The 24306-nt window shown below is 36.8% G+C and overlaps 1 protein-coding gene across 1 annotated transcript in view; it reads left to right on the forward strand.

Moving 5' to 3' along the window:
• The window catches only part of LOC150107494 (calmin-like), a 301942-nt gene that overhangs the window by 252996 nt on the left and 24640 nt on the right, over positions 1-24306 (forward strand). Inside the window, exon 3 of the mRNA XM_090392111.1 lies at positions 8240-8257. Coding sequence (XP_090248237.1) covers positions 8240-8257 — 18 coding nt within the window. The remainder of the gene's footprint in view (positions 1-8239; positions 8258-24306) is intronic.

Genomic DNA, 24306 nt, shown 5'->3' on the forward strand with positions numbered 1-24306 from the left:
ATCTCATTCTGAAGAATTGAGTAATTCCGACCTGCTAAATTTAGATGCACAGCGGGAAGATTCCGAAGAATATGAAGAAAATTTAACCGCTGATAGTCAGTCAAAAGAGATTTCACAGAAACAAATTGAAAATATTTTTCGTACAATCGAAGTTTTTAAGCAGCAATGCCTAGAGGCTGATCCTGATAAAGAAAGAAGCAGTAAAATTTGCAGAAGAGTAGAAGAGGCAATAGGGCCATACCGTCGGTTGTATGAAAAAAAAGAAACAAAATATCCGCCAAACTACGTTAACTCAATTCTTTGTTAAAAAGTAGAATAATAAAATTTATACTCTGAATATGTTTTATTGTATTTCAGCTTCATGGTTTCCTTTAACTAGGCCCTGAGACATACCTTAATTCTTTTATAAAAAATTAAGGTTCAAAAAAGAAATTTGAGGAACGAATCATGCTTTTTTCCATAGGTTATTATATTTGATTAGTGCGTTTTCGATTAATGCGCCTTTAAAACAGGCGCATTAATCGAAAACGCACTAATGCGCCTTTAAAACAGGCGCATTAGTGCGTTTTCGATTAATGCGCCTGTTTTAAAGAACGCATCAGGCGCACTAATCGAAGGATTGCTCTATCTGTTGTTGTATTTCTTGAAAAGCTGGAGGTTAGTAATCACCGTTAGGAGTCTGACTGACAGATCTGGCTGAACAAACAGGTACATCACTATCATGAAAGTATCCGCTGCCCTCGGCGCGCAATACAGCATTAGAGAATGTACATGATCCGAAATACTGTTTAAATATTTGATATAATTTTCTTGTCCTTTCAGTTATATCGGCCGATCCAATCAAATTTCCACGTGAACAATCACCCATATCATTCCACCTCCTTGTATCGTGGAGGAGGCGACATGAAAAGTCCATGTCTCATGTGATTATCATATGCCGTCTAGCATGTCTGTTTCTGCACGAGAGTATACTTGGTAATATCATCTGACCACAGTAATTTTTTTCAGAGCCTCACCAGTCCATTCACATCTCTACTACGACAATGAGTCTTTATTTTCGATTCTTCCCGGCAGAGTGATTTATTAAAGAACCATCTTTGGGTGGAAAAAAAAAGATCTGAGCTCGATTCCCGTTCAAGAGCTCTAGGCAAACATACCCTAGTCACTTTCATTTATGACTGAGTTAGTAGCTCAGTTGCCGGGAGGGGGTGAATAGAGTACCATTGCGAAATATTTCGTATATTCATGTGAATGGTTCAAGGTGATATGTCTTGATCTTGGCCTAAACTGAGTTATCGGTTAATGGCTATACAATCGAATTGCATTCTATGGTCTCTCTCTCTCTCTCTAGCACTTCGTTGCTGTGAAGGAACTGTAAATCAATAACAACGACATACAGATCACTGTCGTTTCCCCATTCTAAATAAATGATATGTTTGGTTGATTATTGGTGCAGATAAGCAGGTGTTTTCCTTCTGGAAACTTTATTCCATAATTCAAAACTCGCCAGCACTATTTAAGATAATTATATACCAGTTACGGTTTAGGAATACAATATGGCGGCAGCTCTTGCTGTGTTCTCACCTCTGAAGTTTATAAATCTTCGGTAGCCATGAACTCAACTATCGGTGACGACATATTTGTAGAGATACCTAATAACCGATTTCTGAAATGTAGTTACGACTAAAGAGTTCTGGGTAATCCCTCTGAAGAAAAAAATGAGTTAGAGGATTTCTTTTATTTATTTATTTTTTTTTATAAAGAAATTATTTTTTCCCAAAATACTCCTTTTTAGGCTTTATGGATTCGATGAGATGAACTTTTAAAACAATGCTTCATTTATTTTATTTATTTTTCCTCAGTGTTATCGGTTTTATTGCAGCTTTGAAAGAATATTCGTCAAATAATTGCTCTTATCTGTGAAAAGAGATAGGAGCTGTGCTTGTATGCACTTGCCACTCGTGTTTATCTTCCCCTGACAGAAGCCCACGTCATTTGCGAGAATACCAATTTATCTCTTAGCAGCTACAGTTGGAAAGTGCTACTTTGGATTCTCTGACGGAAGGTGATAACGATCGTGCCAATTGTCACTTTGGGTGAGGGCATCTGGTAGTTTTATGTGCTGTAATCGTTCCACGCTGTTCGTCACTTAAAATATTGGACAACATCGAAAAGCTGCATAATCTGGCTGCTTTCCAAACACACTTGCTTTTACTTTGAAGGTATGCAACACGAGACTTGTTACACGTGCACTATGTCACGTGTACTTATTGTAAAAATCATGAGAAATGACACAATTTTGTAATAAATAAAACGAAACTACAAGTATGTTTATGCCAAATCTGGATATAAATTCTAGCAAAGGTTAGTAAATCTCTGGTGAAGGTCTCTGGTAAGATCAGCCAGAAACAGTGGCGCACCCAGAGATGAGGTCATGGGGCCCCTGCCACCCCCAAAGAAAAAGAAAAAAAAAACTAGGAAATTTTCCAAAAATCTTTTCCTAATTAAAATTCATTTTTTTTTAATTTATGCTGTGTCGTGTCTTCTGTTTCTTTACTGCTTATGATTTAGCGATTGCAGATGCTCAGTCATAGGTCGTATGCGATGCATAGTGTGTGTGTGTGTTCTCACATCGTTTACTTACCCCCCCCCCCCCCCTCAAAGATTAAATCCTGAGTGCGCCACTGACCAGAGACCTTCACTTTCTTAACAAGTGAAGCCTATTAATGAATTCATCATTAGTAGGCTTCAGAGATAATTTTGTTAACAAATAAGAAAATGAAGCTTATTAGTCCCAACTGAGAAAAATGTTTTTTCACAATAGTTAGATATAGCATTGATAATTTAGAAAAAAAAAATCAAATTTATTGCTTGAAATCCATGAAAATGATAAAATCATGAGTTTAGAATCTCTACGGTAAGATTTCTGATTAAACATTTTAACAAAATATTTTGTCATATTTAGTTATTTAGGCAAATAATTATCTAGATTGAATGAAAACTGTGATTGTTTATAAATTTTAGTTTCCTGAACTCTTAAAATCTAAACAAATTATAAGAAAAATTCAGTGCCATAAAATTTTACAAAAATATGATCCATGTTTTAATATATTAATGACCTTGATAAATATAGAAAGGAGATGAATAATTAAAGTAGAACTGGCATTTTAGTTATTTGAATGGATTCTCTAAGCCTAATACTAATGCACTTCATGCTGTGTATAGTAGTGCATTAAATGCAAGTACTGACGTTAACAAAATGATTATTCATGATAAGATCTTACATGATACAACAGATAAAATGGATGCATTGAGAAAACGTCTATGCTGAATCTGTTATAAAATATCTATTACATGCCCCTAGAATTCATGTGCATCAGAATTGTTGGTTTTACTGTATATTCTTACATACATACTTTTCCATTGCTGAAATAATAATTATTTTTTTCCTGGACGCAATGCGCAATTCACTTGCTTGGATTTTAGTATTATTTTCATCATCATCATCATCATCATCAGAGAATTCTAGGGAATCGAGGGAGCCACACATCATCCAGTCAGTTGTCATACGTTCTCTAAAACTTATTCTCACAAGACGCCCTCACTACTTAAACAGGCAAACTGTTCCACGCACTAACTGCTCTGGTGATAAAATGCAGTTCTCATCCTCTTCCTCAACTGCATAAATACAACGTCTACAAATGATCCCTTGTCCTCTCCATACATTGTCCTGTCCTCTCTTTCCTGTCTACCAGTGTCTGCAGTTCACATACACCCAATCTATCTTCATAATCTATATTCTGTAACAGTTCTTTGCAGCCTTACCGCAGCTTCTCTATATCCTCGGAACCCAGAAGACCAAATCCGAGAAAGCAGTCGAGTGGTGGTCGTATCAAGGCCTTGTAAAGAGGCGAATTGTCTTTTTTTTTTCTTTACACGTCAAATGTTCGTTTCAGCATCGCAGTTATCCTCGAAATTGTATTTGCAACTATTGCTATCCACTTCCTATCCACCAGAACTCCATTATCACTAGCCTTATCAGTTTCTCCAAGCATAATCCCACAAATGTATTATGCCATTGGGAATCTCAGCATGTAAAGATGAATAACTTTACTCTTACTAATATTGAATTCATCGCTATTATCATTTGCTCATAGTTCCAGCCTATTCAAATCATCCTTTACGTGCTGCATATCAGAAGCATCCCTGATTGCCCTGATTATTTTTATATTATCAGAAATAGCTGAATATCTTCTGTCAGGCCTTTCCCAATATCAATGTATAGATGAAATAACAATGATCCAAGGACTTATTGCAAAGAAACTCCTTTGGTCACCTTAAATCTGACAAATTCTCCACCTCCTTATTGCCTGTCAGTCAAATCATCCAAGTCAGTTTTATATTCCAACCTCATGTCTTCCAATTTATGCCTTAGTAAAGTCCTATATTATAATGTATTCATTCTCTTTACCCAACACAACGTAACATTATTATAAAATATGAAGAGATTGCTCAGACATGATCTCTCTTTAATAAACCCATACCGTTCCTTGCAAAATGTAGCTTATCTGTCAACTAATTTCTGTATGCAAGTTCTGAACAATTCTAAAATATTTACCACTAGGCCAGAGATATTGTCATGTCTGTAGGTGGACGCATCAGCACCATCCTTGTGTACAAAGGTGGTGCTGATGTGTCTAATTTACAATGCTGTCATATAGGTATACAGTATTCTTTATATTCCTATGGGGTCTTTCCTGAGCTGAGATTCAAATTATACAAACGTGTCAAGGGCCTAATCAGTTCAGCAGAACATTCCTTTAGCATACGATCTAATACCCTCATCTTTCTCCTATTGCCGAATTATCATCCAAGTAATGTGCTTTAGATCCTCCTTCTGATGTAGCTCTATTTCTTTCCTCATTTATTTGGTAACTGTGTGCCATGTTGCATAACACCAGGTTGATAGATCTTAGCTAAGTGAGCACTGAACAGTCACATCTGCTTCTGATGCAAATGTGCTGTCTACATTCAGTAAAGATATTCATCCACATTTATTCTTTCTCTAATTTGCAGCATAAGGATAAAATTCTTTTGGGTTACCTTTAGCCTGCATAGCCATTTCGACGAATCGTAACTTTTACTTCCTTCACTATATTTATTTCATAATTCTTCCTATCTTTATTCTTACGATATTCCTCCCACATCTCATTCCTGTGAATCTCTTACTAAGGTTGCGCTTCCATTTCACTCCTACCCTATTTGTTCATAGAACTTTATGGACATAGTTTGATACCACATCATTCAAGTAGCATTTCAAAGCTTCCTATCCATCAATTGGAACATTCTTAATTGATTCCCATCCACTAATGTGGATGAAAAGGCTTCAATTAAGAATGTTCCAATTAGGAAAAGTGAAGGATGTGACGGAGCCTCCGTAGCTCAGTCGGTATAGACGAAGCCCTTTGGTCGGAAAAACCCAAGTTTCAAGGTTTTTTTCATTCCGGAAACTCGGGTTTTTCGTCCCCCAGAACAGGCAAACCGGCCTCGTGAACACACGCAGCTATAACCACCTTATCCTAGAGTTGCGGTTGCGAAGTCCACAACTAAGAACCTTAAAGGTTCGTCAAATCTTAAGAAGAAAGCTTAAGAAAAGTCACATCCTTCAGTGACTCCCCCGCACCCCTTTCTGACGCTGAAATCTAACATTCTTTGACATCGAGTTCCTTCTTTCAGGTGCTGCTTAAGAAAGTTGTTTGCAGTAGCTCAATAAATTCCTTCCTTCTTATCATGACTGGATCAATATTTAGATAATTTAAGTCACTCATAATGATTTCTTATTTAGTATCCATCAAGGTAATTTGGTGATGCATTTTATCGTCTGTAGTTACATTCACCATGCATTTCATCCTGTTAGCCTCACTTTCACACCAGATAGCCTCATGCTCACTGCTACATGGAACTATTATTGCTCTTATGAGTTTCTGCTCTGCCTTGATATCATCTGATATGATTAGTATAGTAGTACCCTCCATTTCCTATCTCCTCTGTCCTTCCTAAAAATACTACCCCTTTTATATTCGATTCCAGTTACTACATCTGATTTTGAGAGTCAGATGTAGTATATTTACTTACATCTCCGTATACTTACATCTGCAGTCTGCTTGATCCAGTCAGGCAACTTCTTCATTCCTGTCCTCACGCACACTCAAAATGTTTAAACCCAAAGTGTACTGGTCTACCCTTCACCAGATTCATAACCATGCTCATTGATATTCATATCATTATCACGTTTGAGTAACCTTAATTGATCTTACATACAGTAGGCTCACACTTCTGATGATTATCTAGTTTCCTTGACTCTGACTTATGTCTCCCTTCCTCTTGTACTAGTCTTTTCTACAATGAAACTCATTCCATACATCCATAAACTCACACCGGTTTCTTCTATATCTGTACATCGAATCGTTTGCTGTCAATCATAGCACTTCTTTACTCTGTACAGCACAGTACTCTGTCATATCTCAGTAAGAAACTAACATTTTTCATCTCCCCCTCTTTCTCACTTCTTCCAGTAATCCTTTCATATCGTGCCCCTCTTTTTTAATACATGACTATAATTCCACTAAAAGAATTAAATACTTCGTGGATTCGTTTAAGGTAATTAACGCACATTTTTATTTCATATACGCAAGTCAAGTGCTTGGGTAGCTGTTTTGTTAATGCTGTTTTTTTTTTCTGTCCAACACACAATTTTTTATCGAAAAAATTGTACTAAATGAATTATTTTTGATAGTTTCGTTCTACAGTATTTTCGTGGAATTGTCTGTATGTTTACATTTACTACCACAGTAACTAAATATAGCTAATATCAAAATTTCGATCTGCGGTATCAAATAAATTTAGTCAGAATATGCCAAACTATATCTACTGTTACCAGAGGTATGGTTGTATTTTCGTTTCTATATTTTATTTTATTTTACTGTTGAAGTTCTTATTTTAAGACCTCGGAAATACTGTATAACTTAATAGGCAATAGTTTAATTATATTGCCATATATTACGTGCAGTATCATTACAAGAGAAACCAAACTCAGATATTTTTACTTCTTATTTTTATTTCATTCAAAATTAAATTCTGTACGGGACAACAATATTTGATATTATTATTATTTAGGTCATTTAATTGAAAAGGCATTATTATTTTTTAAAAATCGCTTTTATTTTCGGCTGTTGTAGTGGCATCGATTCAAATTGGAGGTAGTCAAAAAAGTTTTGGTTACAGTTGCCGTTACCGTATCGTTACGATACCGAAAAATCATATCATGCGGATGTTATCAAATTTTGGATTAATTTGCAATCCTAGCACTCAAGCACCGAGATTGTATGTTACGTGGCAATGTATCGGAATTCCCAAACATTACCCAAGCTTTAGGTATATTTGGCTTTTTGTTAGATTGTTTTTCTGATTTGACAGAACCTGCATATCTTCCTTTCTTGATTGGGGTATGTCATGAGAAGTTTTGCAAAAACCACGCATTTGCTTTTTAGGTATTTGAATGAATCTACCTGGTTATTTCAGTTCACATTTTATTAATTATTGATTATTGTTTTCTGAAAAGGTACATAATAAATTTCACAGCAAATTATTACACCTATAACATAGTTGCAACACAATGATTAAGCATTATTCGAAGTGTAATTAATACATAAATGCTACCTTGTATTTTATGTACTATTTTAAGTATTCCGAAAACCACACTGATTTACTTATAAAATTATGTACAGATAATAGCCAGTCATTTTAAAAGTAAACGCCATTGTTGAAAGCCATTTTAAAATTAGCATTTTAACACTAAGAAAATAAACTATCATGGTAGCCCATCTATCATTTATAAGACTAACTATATCATCCTCCCCCCCCCCTCCACATGCAAATAAATGCATATTTGCCAGAAAGAAAAATCTTTATTTATTAGGCTTTTAAATTTAATGACCTTTGAATAAAATACCAGAGGGTCTACAACCCATTTGATTAAGAATAACATTTCATGATTAACTGGCTGCGTTCAAATGTTAAGCCATGTTTAAGCTAGAGTTCAGGAAACTCAATCTTGTCTAAAAGATGTTGTAGTGATAACTTTTTTTGAGTAGTATATTTATATCATTTTCTTTCTTTCTTTTTTTTTTCCCCTCTTTCCCCATATTCCCTTTCTGCGCATCTCTGGATATGTTCCCAGCACTGGAGGTATTTGGAGGTTGGTGGTGGTTTGTTTCTTGGCACGTTAACCTGCATGCTTTTACTTTATACGTTATCGGTACATGGACTTAAAAAAAAGTAATGCTGGGGATGATATTTGAATTGCTTCTGCCAAAAGACCATGAGGGTGATGCTCGGTGAAGTCACCGTTACGTCAGAAGATTGGAATAGAAACTCCAAGGCTAATTTTAAAATTTTGATATAATTGTAGTGAACATTCCATAAAAAATGCATTCTCATACATCATTAAAGCATTCCATTCGGGACTACAGTACAGTAAACGCCATTGTTGAAAGCTATTTAAAATAAGCATTTTACATTAAGAAAAGAAACTAGCATGGTAGCCCATCTATCATTTATTGACATAATAACTATTTATTTTACAAGAATATCAGCACAACAAATTACATTTTGACAAGAAATTAAAAATGCGCTTGGTTCAGAACTCTACAGTTGGATCGGTGAAGGATCATAGAATCGGACCCTTCTTGGGAATCCGAACCTTGACCATATATTTCATTCTTAAGAATAACATGTAAAATAATAATAATAACAATATTTGGAATAAATGCAGTTTTAATGAACTTAAGAACTATCATGTACAGTATATATATCCACATATGAGTGATTACAGATTTTTTTTTCGATATTGATTTTATTGGGACTTGCTTTTCGTAATGGTCCACGTGTTCTGATTTTTAAAGGGGAATGTATAACGTTTTCACTGCTATCTGTTACCGTAATCTTAACTAGCTCAAAAATTCAGTGACAGATTTCTTTTTTAACGGCAATGAAAAAAATCTTCATTTTTTGTTATTACTTTACGACAGAGAAACTCTCTCTCTCTACATAAAACATATCCTGCTCACGCAGGTGTTAAAAACAAAACACTATTTTGGCAGGTAGCGTGAGTGTCGGTTGTTTTCGTAATAATAAAACTGAATTCTTTGTAATACCCACACTTTTTTTTTATTATATATATCTTTATTTAATATCGTGACATATCACTTTTTAATTTGCGAATGCTCGTTTTAGACTGCTGAAACGATCAAAAATTAAGTACGGTTTAAACGGATGGGAGAGGGAGAGAGAGACATACGTGTAATAACTGTTTGAAAAATAAATTGTATATGCGTAAGCTTTCAATGACATAATCTTTTGAGATCAATCGGTGCTCAGCTTTGAATAAAAGCCCCAAAGAAATGACTGTTTAGATATTCTTCATATTTAAGCTACATGTATAATTAGGAATACATTTCACGTAATTAAGCCGAATCCCTACATCTTCATAGGGCGATTGGCAGGGATCTCGGGGGGGGGGAGTACTTACGTTATTGGGCTGGAATTATTATTATTATTATTATTATTATTATTCCTGATACCTTATTGCCAAGGCTATGAGACCAACAAGAAGTGGGGATGATATAAGAGAATTCCCCTTCTCTAACGCAAATTTATATATAAAAAAAGTTTACTTTTTAATTAACAAAGTTATTAGAAAAATTAATGTAAATTATTATTAAAAAACATTTTATTATTATTGTTATTATTATTCGTGACACCTCCAAGGAGTCCGAAGACTCATCACGGGAGCACACCTACTGTACAACTCTCTTCCAACAACAACAACGTTACTGGCTTGCTGGGTGAAGCATAAAATGCTTTTTATTTTCCCCTTTATCTGTGTCAAGAAGCTTGATGGGGGGGGGGTGAGTCTTATGCTCGCACTTTGTGAACTATGGAGTTAGCTCTGTTCTGCTGAAAGCAGGATTGCCTTGGGTCTTTTATGTTTGCAATAGTCATGTTCACTATAACTGGAAGCTTGTCTGATTAGTGGGTTGGGATGAGAGTGTGCCTTGCTGAAGAACTTTTCCGCATGGTCATGAAGGAGAGAATGGATGTCAGGGGTTCTGGTTTCTCTGTGGATCTGCATGTTTCTGACGAACCATGGGGCGTCCAAGATCATCCACAGGCATTTGTTTTGTATCCTCTGTAGTTTCCAGATGTTAGATTTGGATGTGTGACTCCATGCCGGGGATGCATATGTGATTACTGGTCGTATTACCATCTGATATAGTAGCAGCTTGTTGCATGTATCCAATTTGCTGTTGCGATTGATCAGGGGATAGAGTGGGACTAGTTCTGGATGTCTTTGTGCCTATGAGCTTGATATGGCTGTTGAAATTTAGCTTTTTGTCTAGCTGTACTCCAAGGTATTTGGTATCTGTCTGCCATGGTATCTTTTTTCCGAGGAGTTGAATATCATCTTGGATGAAGGCTTTGCGTCTGGTGAATAGTATAGCTGGGCTTTTGACGGGGTTTACTTGTATCCTCCAGTCGGAGAACCATTTCTCTAGCTTTGTGATGGTATCCTGGAGATGACTGATCGCCAGGTGTGGGCGAAGAGATCTTGTCATTATGGCTGTGTCGTCAGCATATAGGGCTGTGATGGTAGTCCTCAGGTTCTGTGGAATGTCAGCCACGTAGATTGTGAAAAGTAAAGGAGCCAATAGAGATCCCTGTGGTACTTCTGCCAGGATCTGGCGCCTAGTTGAGATGGTGCCATTTATTTTTATCTGCATGGATCTGTCAGTGAGGTATGATTTTATTAGACGGGTAAGGTTTGTTGGAATGTTGGCCTCAATGAGTTTGTAGAGTAATCCTTGATGCCATACCTTATCAAAGGCCTTAGCAATATCCAGAAAAACTGCAGCTGTGTGAAGGTTCCAGTTGTATCCTTGAGTGATATGCTCCACTAGTCAGTGTATTTGTTGCACTGTGCTGTGCATATGGCGGAAGCCAAATTGTTCATTTGGAATTATTCCTAATTGGTCTGATTTTTCTTGTAGTCTTGAAAGGATAATTTTTTCAGCAATCTTTCCTAGGTTGGAAAGCAGGCTTATTGGACGGTAGCTTTGCGGGAGTTGTGGATTGTTTCCTGGCTTTTTTATTGGTATGATGTCTGCTGTTTTCCATGCAGTGGGGAAGTGTTGTATCCTCAGTATTGCATTAGTTATGTTAACCAGGTGTATAATAGCCTTTCTAGGAAGTAATTTGATGATTCTGTTAGTAATTCCATCTGGACCTGGAGCTTTTTTGTTGTTTAAATGTTTTATGATGTTGGTTATTTCAACTGGAGTAGTGGGGGTGATGCTGTCTGGTTTGTCTTTGGACTGTCTTAAGGTACGCTTGACCTGCTGGTGGACTTTATATATGTGGGTGATGTTTATATTGTCATATGATGGGCTGCATTGTTTTTCTAGGTTTTCTGCTATTGCTTCAGCTTTTTCTTTATCAGTGTGTGCCATTCCATGAGCAGTTTGCATGAGGGGTAGGGGGTCGTGTTTGGTGCGCAGGATCTTCAGAAATTTCCATATTGTGTGATCTTCTCTGTTGAGTGATGATAGTTTATTGTCCCAATCCTGATTCCTGTGGATTTGAAGTGCTTTTCTGACTTGGTTGTTCAAGTTGTTCAGTGTTTTCTTGTCCTGTGGGGCTCTTGTGTTGTGGTATCTTTTCCTGGCTTTGTTTTTTGTTCTGATGAGATCCATAATGTTTTCTGGGAGCCGACTGGTTGGGTGGTTGGTTGTGGTTTTGGTGACTGCTTCTAGTGCTTTTTTTAACTTGGTTTGTTAGATTGCTTACTGCTTCATCTATTTCTTCTTTTTTGTGGATGATGGGTACAGGACCAACGTATTCTGGTAGGATTTTAGCTAGCCTATCCCATGATATGAAGGTGTGCTGGTGGGCCAGTTGGTCTTGCGTGCCAAGTTTGATCAGGATTGGGTTGTGGTCAGATGATAGTTCATTGATCGTCTCTAGTTTGTATTGATAACTGATGTTTCTGAGGATAGCTATGTCAAGTACATCTGATCTGCCATGAGGGCTGTAATGCGTGTGCTCAGTGGGTCCTGCTGCCACAACTGAGTTAAGTGTTGAATAGCTGTGTAGTATGCATTCACTTCTGTTGTTGGTGGTGCTGAACCATGCTGTGTGTTTGGCATTCAAGTCTCCTGCTCTGATGGTGGGGTCTGTGGTGCCAAGGACTGCATCCAGGTCTGCTGTCAGTAGAGGGTTGCTTGGTGAGTTGTAGGCAGCAAATATCTTGAGGCTTCCAGCATTATTTGTGTGGACTTGTATTCCTGTGGTCTCCAGGTTTGTAGTCTGTGGGTTGGATATGGCATTGTGGTGGAGGTACGGTTTGATGTAGATGGCAGTGCCTCCCCACTCTGGTGCTGAGTCTATCCATTCGGTATATTGTGTATCCTCTCACTTTTGTTGTTTGGCAGGTCTTAGGTGGGTCTCGTTGATCAGCATTATGTCCGGGTTGTGTCTTTGTGCGAATTCCTGTAGTTCTAGTGTCTTGTTGGTGAGGCCATTGGCATTCCAGGCTGCAATTAGAAGTGAGTTGGGTTTTACTTTTGTTTTATTCATAGTTGAGTGCTGTCAGTATGGAATGGGTTCCTTGCAGGAATCTCTTTGTGGAGGATGGAGTTGGGTTTGTTCTGCTGAATTCCTGCAGCATAGTGGCTAGCGAGGCAGTCAGTATTGCTGTGATGTTGGAGCCTATTTGATTGCTTTACATTGTGTCCTTTGGGCGGGCTGCTTCTGCATAGGTCTTGGTGGAAGGTTGAGCCCTTTCCTGACTTTTATGGATAGGGTTTTGTTGGTTTGATGATTGTGCAGCAGAGATGCTTTGAGTTGTCCAGATTGGGGGAGGTTGGACGGATCTTGTAGTTCCGTGATTTCTGGGGTGGTGGTTGCATCCTTTGTAGTTTGCTGGGTGTGGACCTTCACAGTTGGCACATTTGGCTGGTGTGGTTCTTGCTTTTGTGCATGTAATGGTTTGATGTTTCTCATCACACTTCAGGCATCTGAACTCGGCTTTACACAGTCTTTGGGCATGGCCAAACTTTTGGCAACGATGGCATTGCCCTGCTGATGCCCTTTTCCTGAGTTATTTTTTAAGTAAGTATTAACTTGATTCTTTCCCCATATTTCTGTTCAGTTATGCTTTTCCAACTAAATCAAAATCTGGTGGTGTAGAGTTAGTGCTAAGCTTTCTAGCACTTGTGGGGATACTTTGGCATTTTTTAAGTTATTAATATTATTTTGTAAATCTCCACTTTTTAATTTTAGCTAGGGAAAATATTCCACAAATATTTCGTAAAGGATTGTATTATGTGTAATACAATCCTTTACGTTTACACTAAGGATTGTATTATGTAATCCTATTTCCCGCACTAGATACAAAAGCACCACTGTTTTTTTTTTTTTTTTTTTTTTTTTTTTTGCAGTTAGGTAAGGGAAATGTAAAATATGAGTTGTTTTAGATGGAATGCTGAATAAACAGGGTAGTGGGATCTGGCTTTTTTGAAGTCGAGACAAATATATATATATATATATATAGATTGTAAGCCAGCATAAATGCATAATTAATGTAGTATATGACAAAACTAACTAAATAAATAAAGTAGAGAATAAAATTGAAAGCTTCCATATATTTAAGAATATTTTCTTTAATGAAATCAATTAAAATTTAAGGTCCATGCACTGGACTTACTGGGAGAATTTTAAATGATGCATAGGTGAGCAAAGTGCTAAACTTTAGAATGTTAACCAATAAATCTAATAGTTTAATGTTTCTAACATTGATTTCATGTTTAAAAGTTTTCATCAGGAGTATTACATGCAGGAGCGAGCAAAAGAATTAATAGTATTAATAGGTATAAATGATTTGAGAGAGGACAAAGAGTGTGTCAGAATGGATATCAGGAGGCTGCTTAGAAGGATAAAAGAGAATAGTGTGACAGGAAGGGTAGTTAGCGTGTTGCCTAGGTATGACTGTGGTGAAATGAGGTGGAGAGCAAGGATTATGAATGATATGCTGGCTGAAATGTGTGAGAAGATGGAAGTACAGTTTGATAATGTGTGGAATGAGTTTGAGGGACGAAGTGAACTGTATGGGAGCGATGGACTGCATTTGAGTGGTTATGGTGTGAGTCGCTTGGAGAGACTGCTGCTGGAAGGTAGAGAAGTGAATAAAGAGAATGAATCAGATCTAATGGGAAGTGATGTGGAAGAGCGGGAGATTAAGACAGGAGAGATTGAAGAGATGGTTATGAATGGGGAAGTGAGTGGTATGAGTATAGAAAATGAGAGAGTGGTTGTGCAAGAGGAGCAGGGAAACAGGGAGGCTCAGGGTGGACAGGGGTACACAGCATGAAAAAGGTGGATGCTCCAAGAGGAGGTGATCATGTGTAGACAGGAAAGGAATGTGATGACCAGGGATCAAGAGGAAACAGTTGAAATTGAAAAGGGTTTTAAAATGAAGAAGCAGAAAGGAAAATGGTCCTAGTCTAGCATGGAGAGATTACATCGAGTGAGTGGTATCAGTGGAACTAGCTATTGATCCAGAAATGAGCTGTTGTGTGTGTTTGTATACCAGTGCTAGAAGTATAAGAAACAAGGCAGATGAAATGGTTGCAATGATTGCATCTGTTCACCCAAAGATTGTCGGAATAAGTGAGACATGGTTGGAAGAGGATAGCATCCTGACAGGAATAGAGATGGAAGGGTATGATGTGTTACGTGAGGATAGAAGGGGTAAAAAGGGAGGGGGGGTGCTATTGATGATAGAGAAAGAGTTATGTCCATACAAAGTAGAGATGCAAGATGGAAATAGTATCAGTGGTTTTGAGGCAGTATGGTGTGAGATAGAGGTGACTGGAATCAAATACTTGGTGGGATGTTGTTATAGACCAGGTAATGTGGATGGTGGTGATAATGAAATGTACAATCAAATTAGCCAAGTAAATAAGAAAAGGGTGATCGTTATGGGTGATTTTAATTATGGCAATATAGACTGGAATGATGAGATAGCAACTGGAAGTAAAGAAAATGAGTTTCTTGAGTTTTTGAGGGATAACTACCTCAGACAGTATGTAACAGAGGGCACACAAGAATTGAGGATCTTGGATTTGGTCATCTCATCAGAGGATGTAATTGTAAATGAGGTGTCAAATCATCCACCAATTGGTGAGAGTGACCATGAGGTGATTACCTGGGTGGTTGCCAGCAGCGCGAGGACCCCTTTGAGAAAAGGGTATATGTAGAACTCAAGGGGGGGGGGTGATTATGAAGAGCTCAGGAGACAGCTTGAGGGCATAGCATGGAATGAGGAGTTAGCTGGAAAAGAGATCAATGCAGCTTGGGGGATTTTCAAAAACTGTTTAGTATATGCAATGTCTAAATGTATTCCAAGGGTGAGAAGGTTAAATAAGGTGGGTGCGAGATGGATGAATAAAGAGATTAAGCATGCGATACAGAGAAAAAGGGCATTGTGGAGACAGCATAAGAGAAGTGGAAATAACCAATTCTATGAGGTCTACAAAGACCAAGCAAGGAGGTTGACTTGGTTGGTGAGGGTAGCTAAAGAGAAGTATGAACAGCAGTTGGCTAATGAAGCCAAAAAAAGAATCCTAAGGAATTCTTTCGATATGTAGCCAGCAAAAGAAAGAATAATTATGGAAGGATGACATTGATTGGAGAAAATGGTATAAAGACAGCTGATGCAGAATGTGTGGTGGAGATACTTAATGAGCAGTTCATAAAGATCTTTCAATCTTGTGAATGTGACTTCATGGAGGGATTGAGAGCAGTTGATGATGGGGAGGAGAGACTAACTGTAGGTGAGCAAGAGGTGTATGGGGAGTTGAGTAAACTAGATGTTAATAAGGCTGTGGGACTTGATAATATATCACTACGTATTCTGAAGGAATGTGCCAGGGAGTTGACACCTGCCTTGACATATTTTTTTAATACGAGTCTTGCACTTGGTCAAGTCCCTAAAGAGTGGAAGGAGGGCAAGATTGTGCCACTTCATAAAGGAGGTGATCAAACTCAAGCATCAAACTATAGGCCTATCTGTGTGTGTCAGGTGTTGTTGGAGAAGCTTGTGAGAACTAGGATCCAGAGTTGCATTGACAACAATGGTATTATCTCTGATGAACATCATGGATTTGCTAAAGGGAGGTCATGTTTTCGTAATTTACTTACTTATTAGAATAAAGTGACTGCTTCCTTAGACAGAGGAAAAGGATACACAGTAATATACTTGGATTTTGCAAAGGCTTTTGATAGAGTACCTCATGATAGGTTGACAGTCAAACTAGAACAGATGGGGTTGGATATTAGATTGATGCATTGGATTGGAGAATGGCTATCTGATAGGTATCTATAAGTTGTGTAGGGGGGAAGAAAGTGATATCCAGGAAAAGGAAAGTCACTAGTGGAGTGCCTCAGGGGTCTGTTTTAGGTCCATTGCTGTTTAACTTGTATATTAATGATATAGGTGAAGATTTGGATGGAGATATTCAGTTGTTTGCAGATGAAGCAAAGTTTGGAAGAACCATGAAGTGTAGTGAAGATGTTGTGGCCTTACAGGAAGACTTGAATAGATTGAGTGATTGGGCACGGAAATGGGGATGCGAGTTCAATGTTGCAAAATGTAAGGTTTTAAAATTTGGAAAACAAAGATGGGATGCAGAATTTATGCTTGGTGAGAATATATTGTTAGAGGTAGAGGAAATAAGAGATCTTGGAGTGATAGTGGATAAGGATCTAAAATTTAGGGGACACATCACCAAAATTGTGAAGACGACACAAAGGCTTCTAGGAATGATGCGGAGGACACTGACACTGACACGGAGGACTCTTGTATAAGGCTTTGATTAGGCCACACATGGACTATTGTGCCCAGATTTGGTCACCTGGTTTTCAGATGTCAACGGTTTAAACATAAATAATATCAAATATGCAGATGATCTCGTCCTTCTTGCAAGAATCCCAAATGAACTACAAAAGTTGATCAACAAGCTAAATGAAACCTGTAAAACATATGACATGACAATAAATATACAAAAGACAAAAGTGATGAAAATAGGGAGGAACAGAACTACCATCTCGGCCACCCTAAACGGAGAACAATTAGAACAAGTAGACAACTTCATATACCTTGGATCAAAACTAACAGAAACAATAGATGAACTCAAAACAATCAAACACAGAATAGCGATAGGATGGACCACCATGGGAAAATTACAGAAAATCTGGAAAACAAACAAGATATCTTTGGCGTGGACAGTTAAAAAAAAGAGAGGAGAAAAAACTGCTGGCATTTGAAATGAAATGCTTAAGAAAAATAAATAGAACAAGTTGGATAGAAAAGAAAACAAACATCACAGTCAGACAAGAACTATTGTATAAAAAGACAATAATAGAAAAAATTAGAAAACAACAACTGAGATGGTTTGGACACACTGTATGCATGGATGCAAACAGACTTCCTAACGTCCTAATCAATACTTTTCCAACTGAAAAAAGAAGACCTGGAAGACCAAGAATTACCTGGCTGAAATTAATAAAGAACATCTCGGGATGCAGAACATATAGGGAACTTTTTCGAACAGCAAGGAATAGAGAAGACTGGAAGATCCTGCTCAAGAGAAGACTCAACCCGTCTTAGACGGAAGAGAAGAAGAAGAAGAAGAAGAAGAAGGTTTTCAGAAGGATGAAGAGATGATGGAAAGGGTCCAAAGGAGACTGGCTAAGGTAGTTTCTGACCTCTGGAATGTCGAGTATGAGGAAAGATTGAGAAGATGTAATTGCAGTCTGATGAACAGTAGGAAGAGGGGGAGATATGATAGTGACCTACAAGTTGGTAAAGGGTTGTTATAGGATCAATGCTGGAGAAGTTTTACAGAGAATAGTGGGAGATCAGGGGAGAACCAGAGGTCACCCCTGAAAACTGAATAACAAGGGTGTGAGTAGGGGAGTGAGAGGCAGGTTTTTTTTGTGCAGAGTTGTGAATGATTGGAATACCTTGCCTGAGAATGTGGTGTCTGCAAAGAGTTTGAATGTGTTTAAAACACGGTGTGATGAGCTGTGTGTGTGTGTGTGTGTGTGTGTGTGTGTGTGTGTGTGTGTGTGTGTGTGTGTGTGTGTGTGTGTGTGTGTGTGTGTGTGATAAAAGGACCTCCCAGATGAGTCTTTGACTCCATGAGATCTTGGGGTGGTAATAATAATAATTACATATTCAGTGATATCTGGCTGACTCTCTCTCTCTTTCACACACACACACACACACACACACACACACACACACACACACACACACACACACACACACACACACACACACACACACACACACACACACACACACACACACACACACACACACAGATTTATAAATATATGTTATAAAAGGGCCTAAAAGGCTTAAAAACTTTGCATTGAAAATTGAGTTTTCTGAAATGGTTTTATCATAAACTTTAAATAAAACTTAATTATCTGTGGTATTTGATGATATGAGAATTATATGAGACTAGTAAGTGATGGATGGGAAAGATGACTTCTAGCTTCCATTAGTAAATTGAAAAAAATGCAATGATTTAAAATGTAAAAGTCATTCCCAGCATTACATGAACATACATGTAATATTGTATTGATTTATTTTACTGCCATATACTGTAACTCTTGTAACTTGCATATTTTCTGAATTCTAGTTTTGTATTGAGATATTGCAATTTAATAATTTATAATTCTTATAGTGTTTAACCATTGCTCTTAAATTTGAATATTTAATTTTGATAATATTGTTGCAAATTACAGAAATTTTTGAGTTGAATTGTTTTCATTTTCCTTTGAGTGAGGCAAAGATGAAATGAAAGGCAAAAATACTAAGGGTACCCATTGGAACAAGTCTACTGTATTCTGATCCCCTAATTTTTGAGAGATCAAGATATATTAGAACAGAACAGAGTCAGGTAACCAAGATTGCAAAATGTTGACTTGCAGAACACATGAAGGAATGAGGACTATAGAGCTTTGTGGATAGGAGGAAAAGGGGGAAGAGATATGATAGATATTAAAGCAGATGGGAGGATAATATTATATAAAGTAAATGCAAAGTACATGTCTTCATAAGATGGGAAGGGAAACTAGACTCATCCTGAGCATTGTAAAGTGTATGGTCAGTAAGGAAGTGAAAAGTATATTTTCTTGTTGCGAATGATTAATGAATGGAATACATTGCCTGAATAAGTAGTGGTTGCACTAACATTTGATGAATAAGGAAATATGCTAGTCATAGGAAAATCCCATGACTTTGTAGTAGTCTGATGATGATGATAATGTACACTAAGGCAGGCCTGTGGGTGTTTTCTGTATTAGGCCACATATAATTTTGTTGTCCACTTCAGTTTCTGTTATTTGGAATAACAAAAAAAATAATTAAATAAAGAACTAAATGAAGAGTAGATATCTTTTACTCCATAAACATTACTCCGTAAACAGTGATCATGTGAATATAGAGCAGGCTACAGAATAAAACAAGCCCTTTATATTTTTTGAATAGATAAAGTAAAATATCTGGAGGTGTCAGGGGAGTAATCTTAAGTCATGACTAAACAAACACACATAATAACCAAAGTAATAAGTTTTAATAAGTAAATATTTTCTCCTAAGTATCTTAGGACATCGTCAGCGCAGTTAATTCAAACAATACTAGAATAACATACAGTTAGGGCTCATGATTACAATGGAATCCCATTGTGCGTGCAGTAGCGTGTTATAGAATTAAATTAAAATATATCTGGAGGAAAAAAAAATTACATTAAAATAAGATGACATATACATACATAGTTTATTCATAATATGATCCAATGTGAAAAGGGAAAAGAAATTTATATTAAAAATTAAATATTGCAAATTATGATCTTCTAAGTCTTTCTATCTTAAGCTAACTGGTAGATGTCAGATGGAGTTTTGCAGTTCAGCCTATTGATGGTTTAACATATATATTGCCAAAATTGTTTGCATGGTCTTCCTCTATTGCATTTGCCATCTTCTGGTTTTGTACAGGATGAGGGATTCCAAAAATGGGCGAGACTTCAGGATGTCTGAGTTGATGCCCAAGCCATCTGAGTTGTAGTTTTTTGACTATACTGACAAGTGGTTCTTGCTTAGCCAGATTTAGCACAGCAGAGTTAGTGATGCGGTCCATCCAGGTGTATCCAAGGATCGGTAGACATGTAGTTCCAAAGGAGTTAATTAGATCTGTAGTTTTTTTTGGTGTTTATTGTCCAGGTTTGAGAACCATACAAGAAGATGGATCTACTGGTTGCATGGTATAGTCTTAATTTTGTCTTTAAAGATACTGATGATGATTTCCAGATGGAGCGGAGTTTGCTATTGAATACTAGAGCCAGCTGTTTACGTTGTCTGATATCATTTTCTGTATTGCTGATGTACGATCCAAGGTATTGAAAGTCCTTTACTTTTTCTAAGGGTTTATTGTTGATATGAAGTATAAAGTTTTCGCAACCTATTGAGAATACTTTGGACTTTTGGATGTTGATCTACAGACCAATTAGTTTAGCCTGTGCCTCTAATAGACAGATGTTTTTGTGCATTTGTTGGTTCTGTATCAATAAGTACAACATCAGCAGCAAAGCTAAGGTCAGTTATTTGCATGTTGTGGGTGGATGGTTTAATGTTAAAACCAAGATCTTCTATGTTGATGGTCTGTTAGATGTAGTCCAAGCATATTAAAAACAAATAAGGTGCTAGTACTTGCAGGACTCCTGATGTCACTGGAACTGATTCAAATGTTTCTGTTTTAAAGATTACTGTAGAATTGTAATCTTTATAAGGTGCTGAGATTGCTTGTATGAGTTTTGAGGGTAGACCATAGAAGCTGAGTATTTTAAACATTGCTTCTCTATTAATGGAGTCAAAGGCTTTTTTTTTGAAGTCTACAATGGTTAAAATGGGTGGTAAGTTTTTATCACGTGAACCTTCTATGATTCTTCTGATGCAATGTATGTGTTCTATTGTACATCGTTTTTTTAGAAATCCAGCTTGGTTTTTTCTTAAAAGTGGTGTTAAGTAAGGTTCTATTCTATTGAGTATCATCCTATTGTAGATATTAACTGTGGTTGATAGCAAAGTAATACCTCTGTAGTTATCCATTCTATTAAGACTGCCCTTTTTGGGTATAGGGACAATAAGGCCTTGTTTCCATTGTTTAAAGCTTGATTCATTATGGCGAGGAGATTGGAATATGTATTATACCCAGCATTTTTGAAAGCTTCTGCTGGAGGCAGCATACTCTGTTGGAGGAGCTGTACTGGAGGAACTTGGGAAGACAGGAGATCTGGAGATGATGATTAATGGAAACCTGAAATTCAGGGAACATATTACAAAGGTGGTGAAGGTGGCCCAGAGGATTGCTGTGGTGCTGAGAAGGACGCTTACCTGCAGAGATAAAATAGTTGTCATTCCATTGTATAGAGCCCTGATCAGATCACACTTGGACTATTGTTCTCAAGTTTGTTCCCCCAGGGGATAAATTGAAGGGGATAAATTAATTGTGGAAAGGATACAGAGGCAGACAACAAAGATGGTTTCAGGACTGAGGGAAAAGATGAGGATCGACTGAGGGAATGTAGACTGCAGAAATTGGTAGATAGAAGAAGGAGAGGTGATATGATTGAGACTTTTAAACTATTGAGAAGTAGTTACAGGGTTTACACTGGGGGAGTTCTTTCACTTGGTTCAACAGGGGAAAGGAATGAGGACAAGGGGCCATACCTGTAAGTTATGAAAGGAAGCTGTGAGCAAAGGGGATGAGGAGTGGTTTCTTTGCAAGAATGGTGGTTGAACCATGGAATGTATTACCCGATAGAGTGGAATTCAAGATGTGGTATGATAGCCTTTGTTTCTAGGAAGGACCTCCCACGATGAGTCTTTTGATCCCATGGAGGCCTGGATCTTAATAATAATAATAATTCCGTCAATCCCTGGGGACTTTCCTGCTTTGGTTCGATCTATTGCTATTTTTAGTTTGTTTTCAACAAAGTCTTCACAATTTATTGGTAGAGTGGTGGTTAGATGCAGGTTCACTAGCTGAGTTGAATGTTGGGGATTATCAACATTCAGTAATTCTTGAAAGTAGTTTCTCCATTCTTTCATTAAGTTCGAATTTATTGATAGCTGTCTACCATTTTTGACAATATTTCCACTTCTTTTTGTTTTATGGTGACAGATATAATTTATCATTTGAAAAGTGTTTCTAGTATCCCCAGTTTTATTATAATTTTCAACTTCCTCACAGTATTTATTTATCTGATTTTCTTTGTCTCTGGTTATTAGTTCATTGACCTTGTTATTTAAAATGTCTAGTTTATCTTTATTTATTTTATTCCTGTTTAAGCTGTAGAGTTTCCTTGCTTTATTTCTTTCATCTATATATTTTTCAGTTTCAGGGGTAATCCATTTTTCCGAATCTTTTTTGTTGCTGTTTCCAAAGATAACATATATAAAAATTATTTTGCACAATTTTGTATGACAATTTCCCATACTTTAGGAATAGCAAGAACGTCATTGCGGTTTAGATTTGGTCTGTGAAGTAGGGTTTCAGCACTTTCTTTATATAAACATTCATCTTTATATAAAGATCTATGTAGAAGTTTGATCTTTTCCCAATGGATCCTATGGTTTGGGTTTTCAACTCCATGTTGTGCAAAGCCAGATTTCTGCAATTTGATAAGATGGATATGGTCTTGAAGTTCCAAAATGAAAAGCTCTACCTGTCTGTCATCAAGACCATATCCGTCTTATCAAACCACAGAAATCTGGCCTCGCACAACACGGAGTTGAAAAACCCAAACCATAGGATCCATTGAGAAAAGACTAAACTCCTACATAGATCTTTATATAAACATGAACGTTTATATAAAGAAAGTGCTGAAGCCCTAATTCACACACCAAATCTAAACCATAATGACGTTTTTGCTATTCCTAAAGTATGAGAAATTGTCATACAAAATTGTGTAAAATAATTTTTATATATGTTATCTTATTTTAATGTGATCTTTTTTTTTTTCCCCTCCAGATATATTTTAATTTAATTCTATAAAACGCTACTGCATGCATATTGGGATCCCATTGTAATCATGTGCCCTAACTGTATGTTATTCCTAGTATTGTTTGAATTAACTGTACTGACAATGTCCTAAGATACTTAGGATGAAATATTTACTTATTAAAACTTATTACTGTGGTTATTACTTGTGTTTGTTAGTCATGAATTCTCCACAGTTTCGTTGTACAATAAAATCTTAGGTCATGTTTTCTTGCATAGCAAGACATTGTGGGTTTCTGTAATTAAACAATCACATGTATACCATACTGGAAATATTTATTTAACAAACATTTCATCTTACGTATTGTAAGACATCGTCAGTGCAAGTGAAGAACAACAGTAAGGAATTTCAACAATAGAGCAGTATAGCACATTTGCCAGATTTCAATCCCTCTTTACATGTAGTTGCATGTTTGTTAAGTTATAAACTGTTGGGCTGAAAATGATAATTAATTATCATTTTCAGTTAAATTCAATTGTGTTAAATAGATTGTATTATAAATAATTAACTCAATTAATTATAATTTTTAGCTGAATAGTTTTTAATTTAACAAACATGCAAATTTATGTACAGAGGGATCAAATCTGGCGCATGCGCAATACTGTTCTGTTGTTCAAATTTCTTACTGTCATTCTTTGATCGTGTTGATGATGTCTTATGATATGTAAGATGAAATATCATCATCTGTTTCCTGATATGTACCCCAAGGGATGTTCAGGTTACTATGATAGCATTAGATGCTTAAATTTACATTATTATTAATCTCCTGTCAACAATTTTCCTTCACATCTATTATTGTGAGCACTCCAATATTGTCATATCTAACATTTTGTGCTAATAAGGCACTTCTGACTGAATCAATCCACCTAAACTTTGGTCTTCCTCTGGGTTTCTTTCCTGCCATCTTAGCACCATACCACTTTTGATTAGTTCTTCTGACACATTCTTGAATGCTAATAATATTGAGTTCCTTTCTAATATTTTCATTTTTAATATGATTCTGCCATTGACACCATCAGTTCACTCCTCTAATTTATCTCAGAACCCTCATATCTAT

The sequence above is a fragment of the Typopeltis vanoorti genome, chromosome 4, assembly GCF_054136105.1.
Source record: "Typopeltis vanoorti isolate ZY-2024b chromosome 4, IOZ_Tvanoo_1.0, whole genome shotgun sequence".
In the NCBI taxonomy this organism is placed as follows: Eukaryota; Metazoa; Arthropoda; class Arachnida; order Uropygi; family Thelyphonidae; genus Typopeltis; species Typopeltis vanoorti.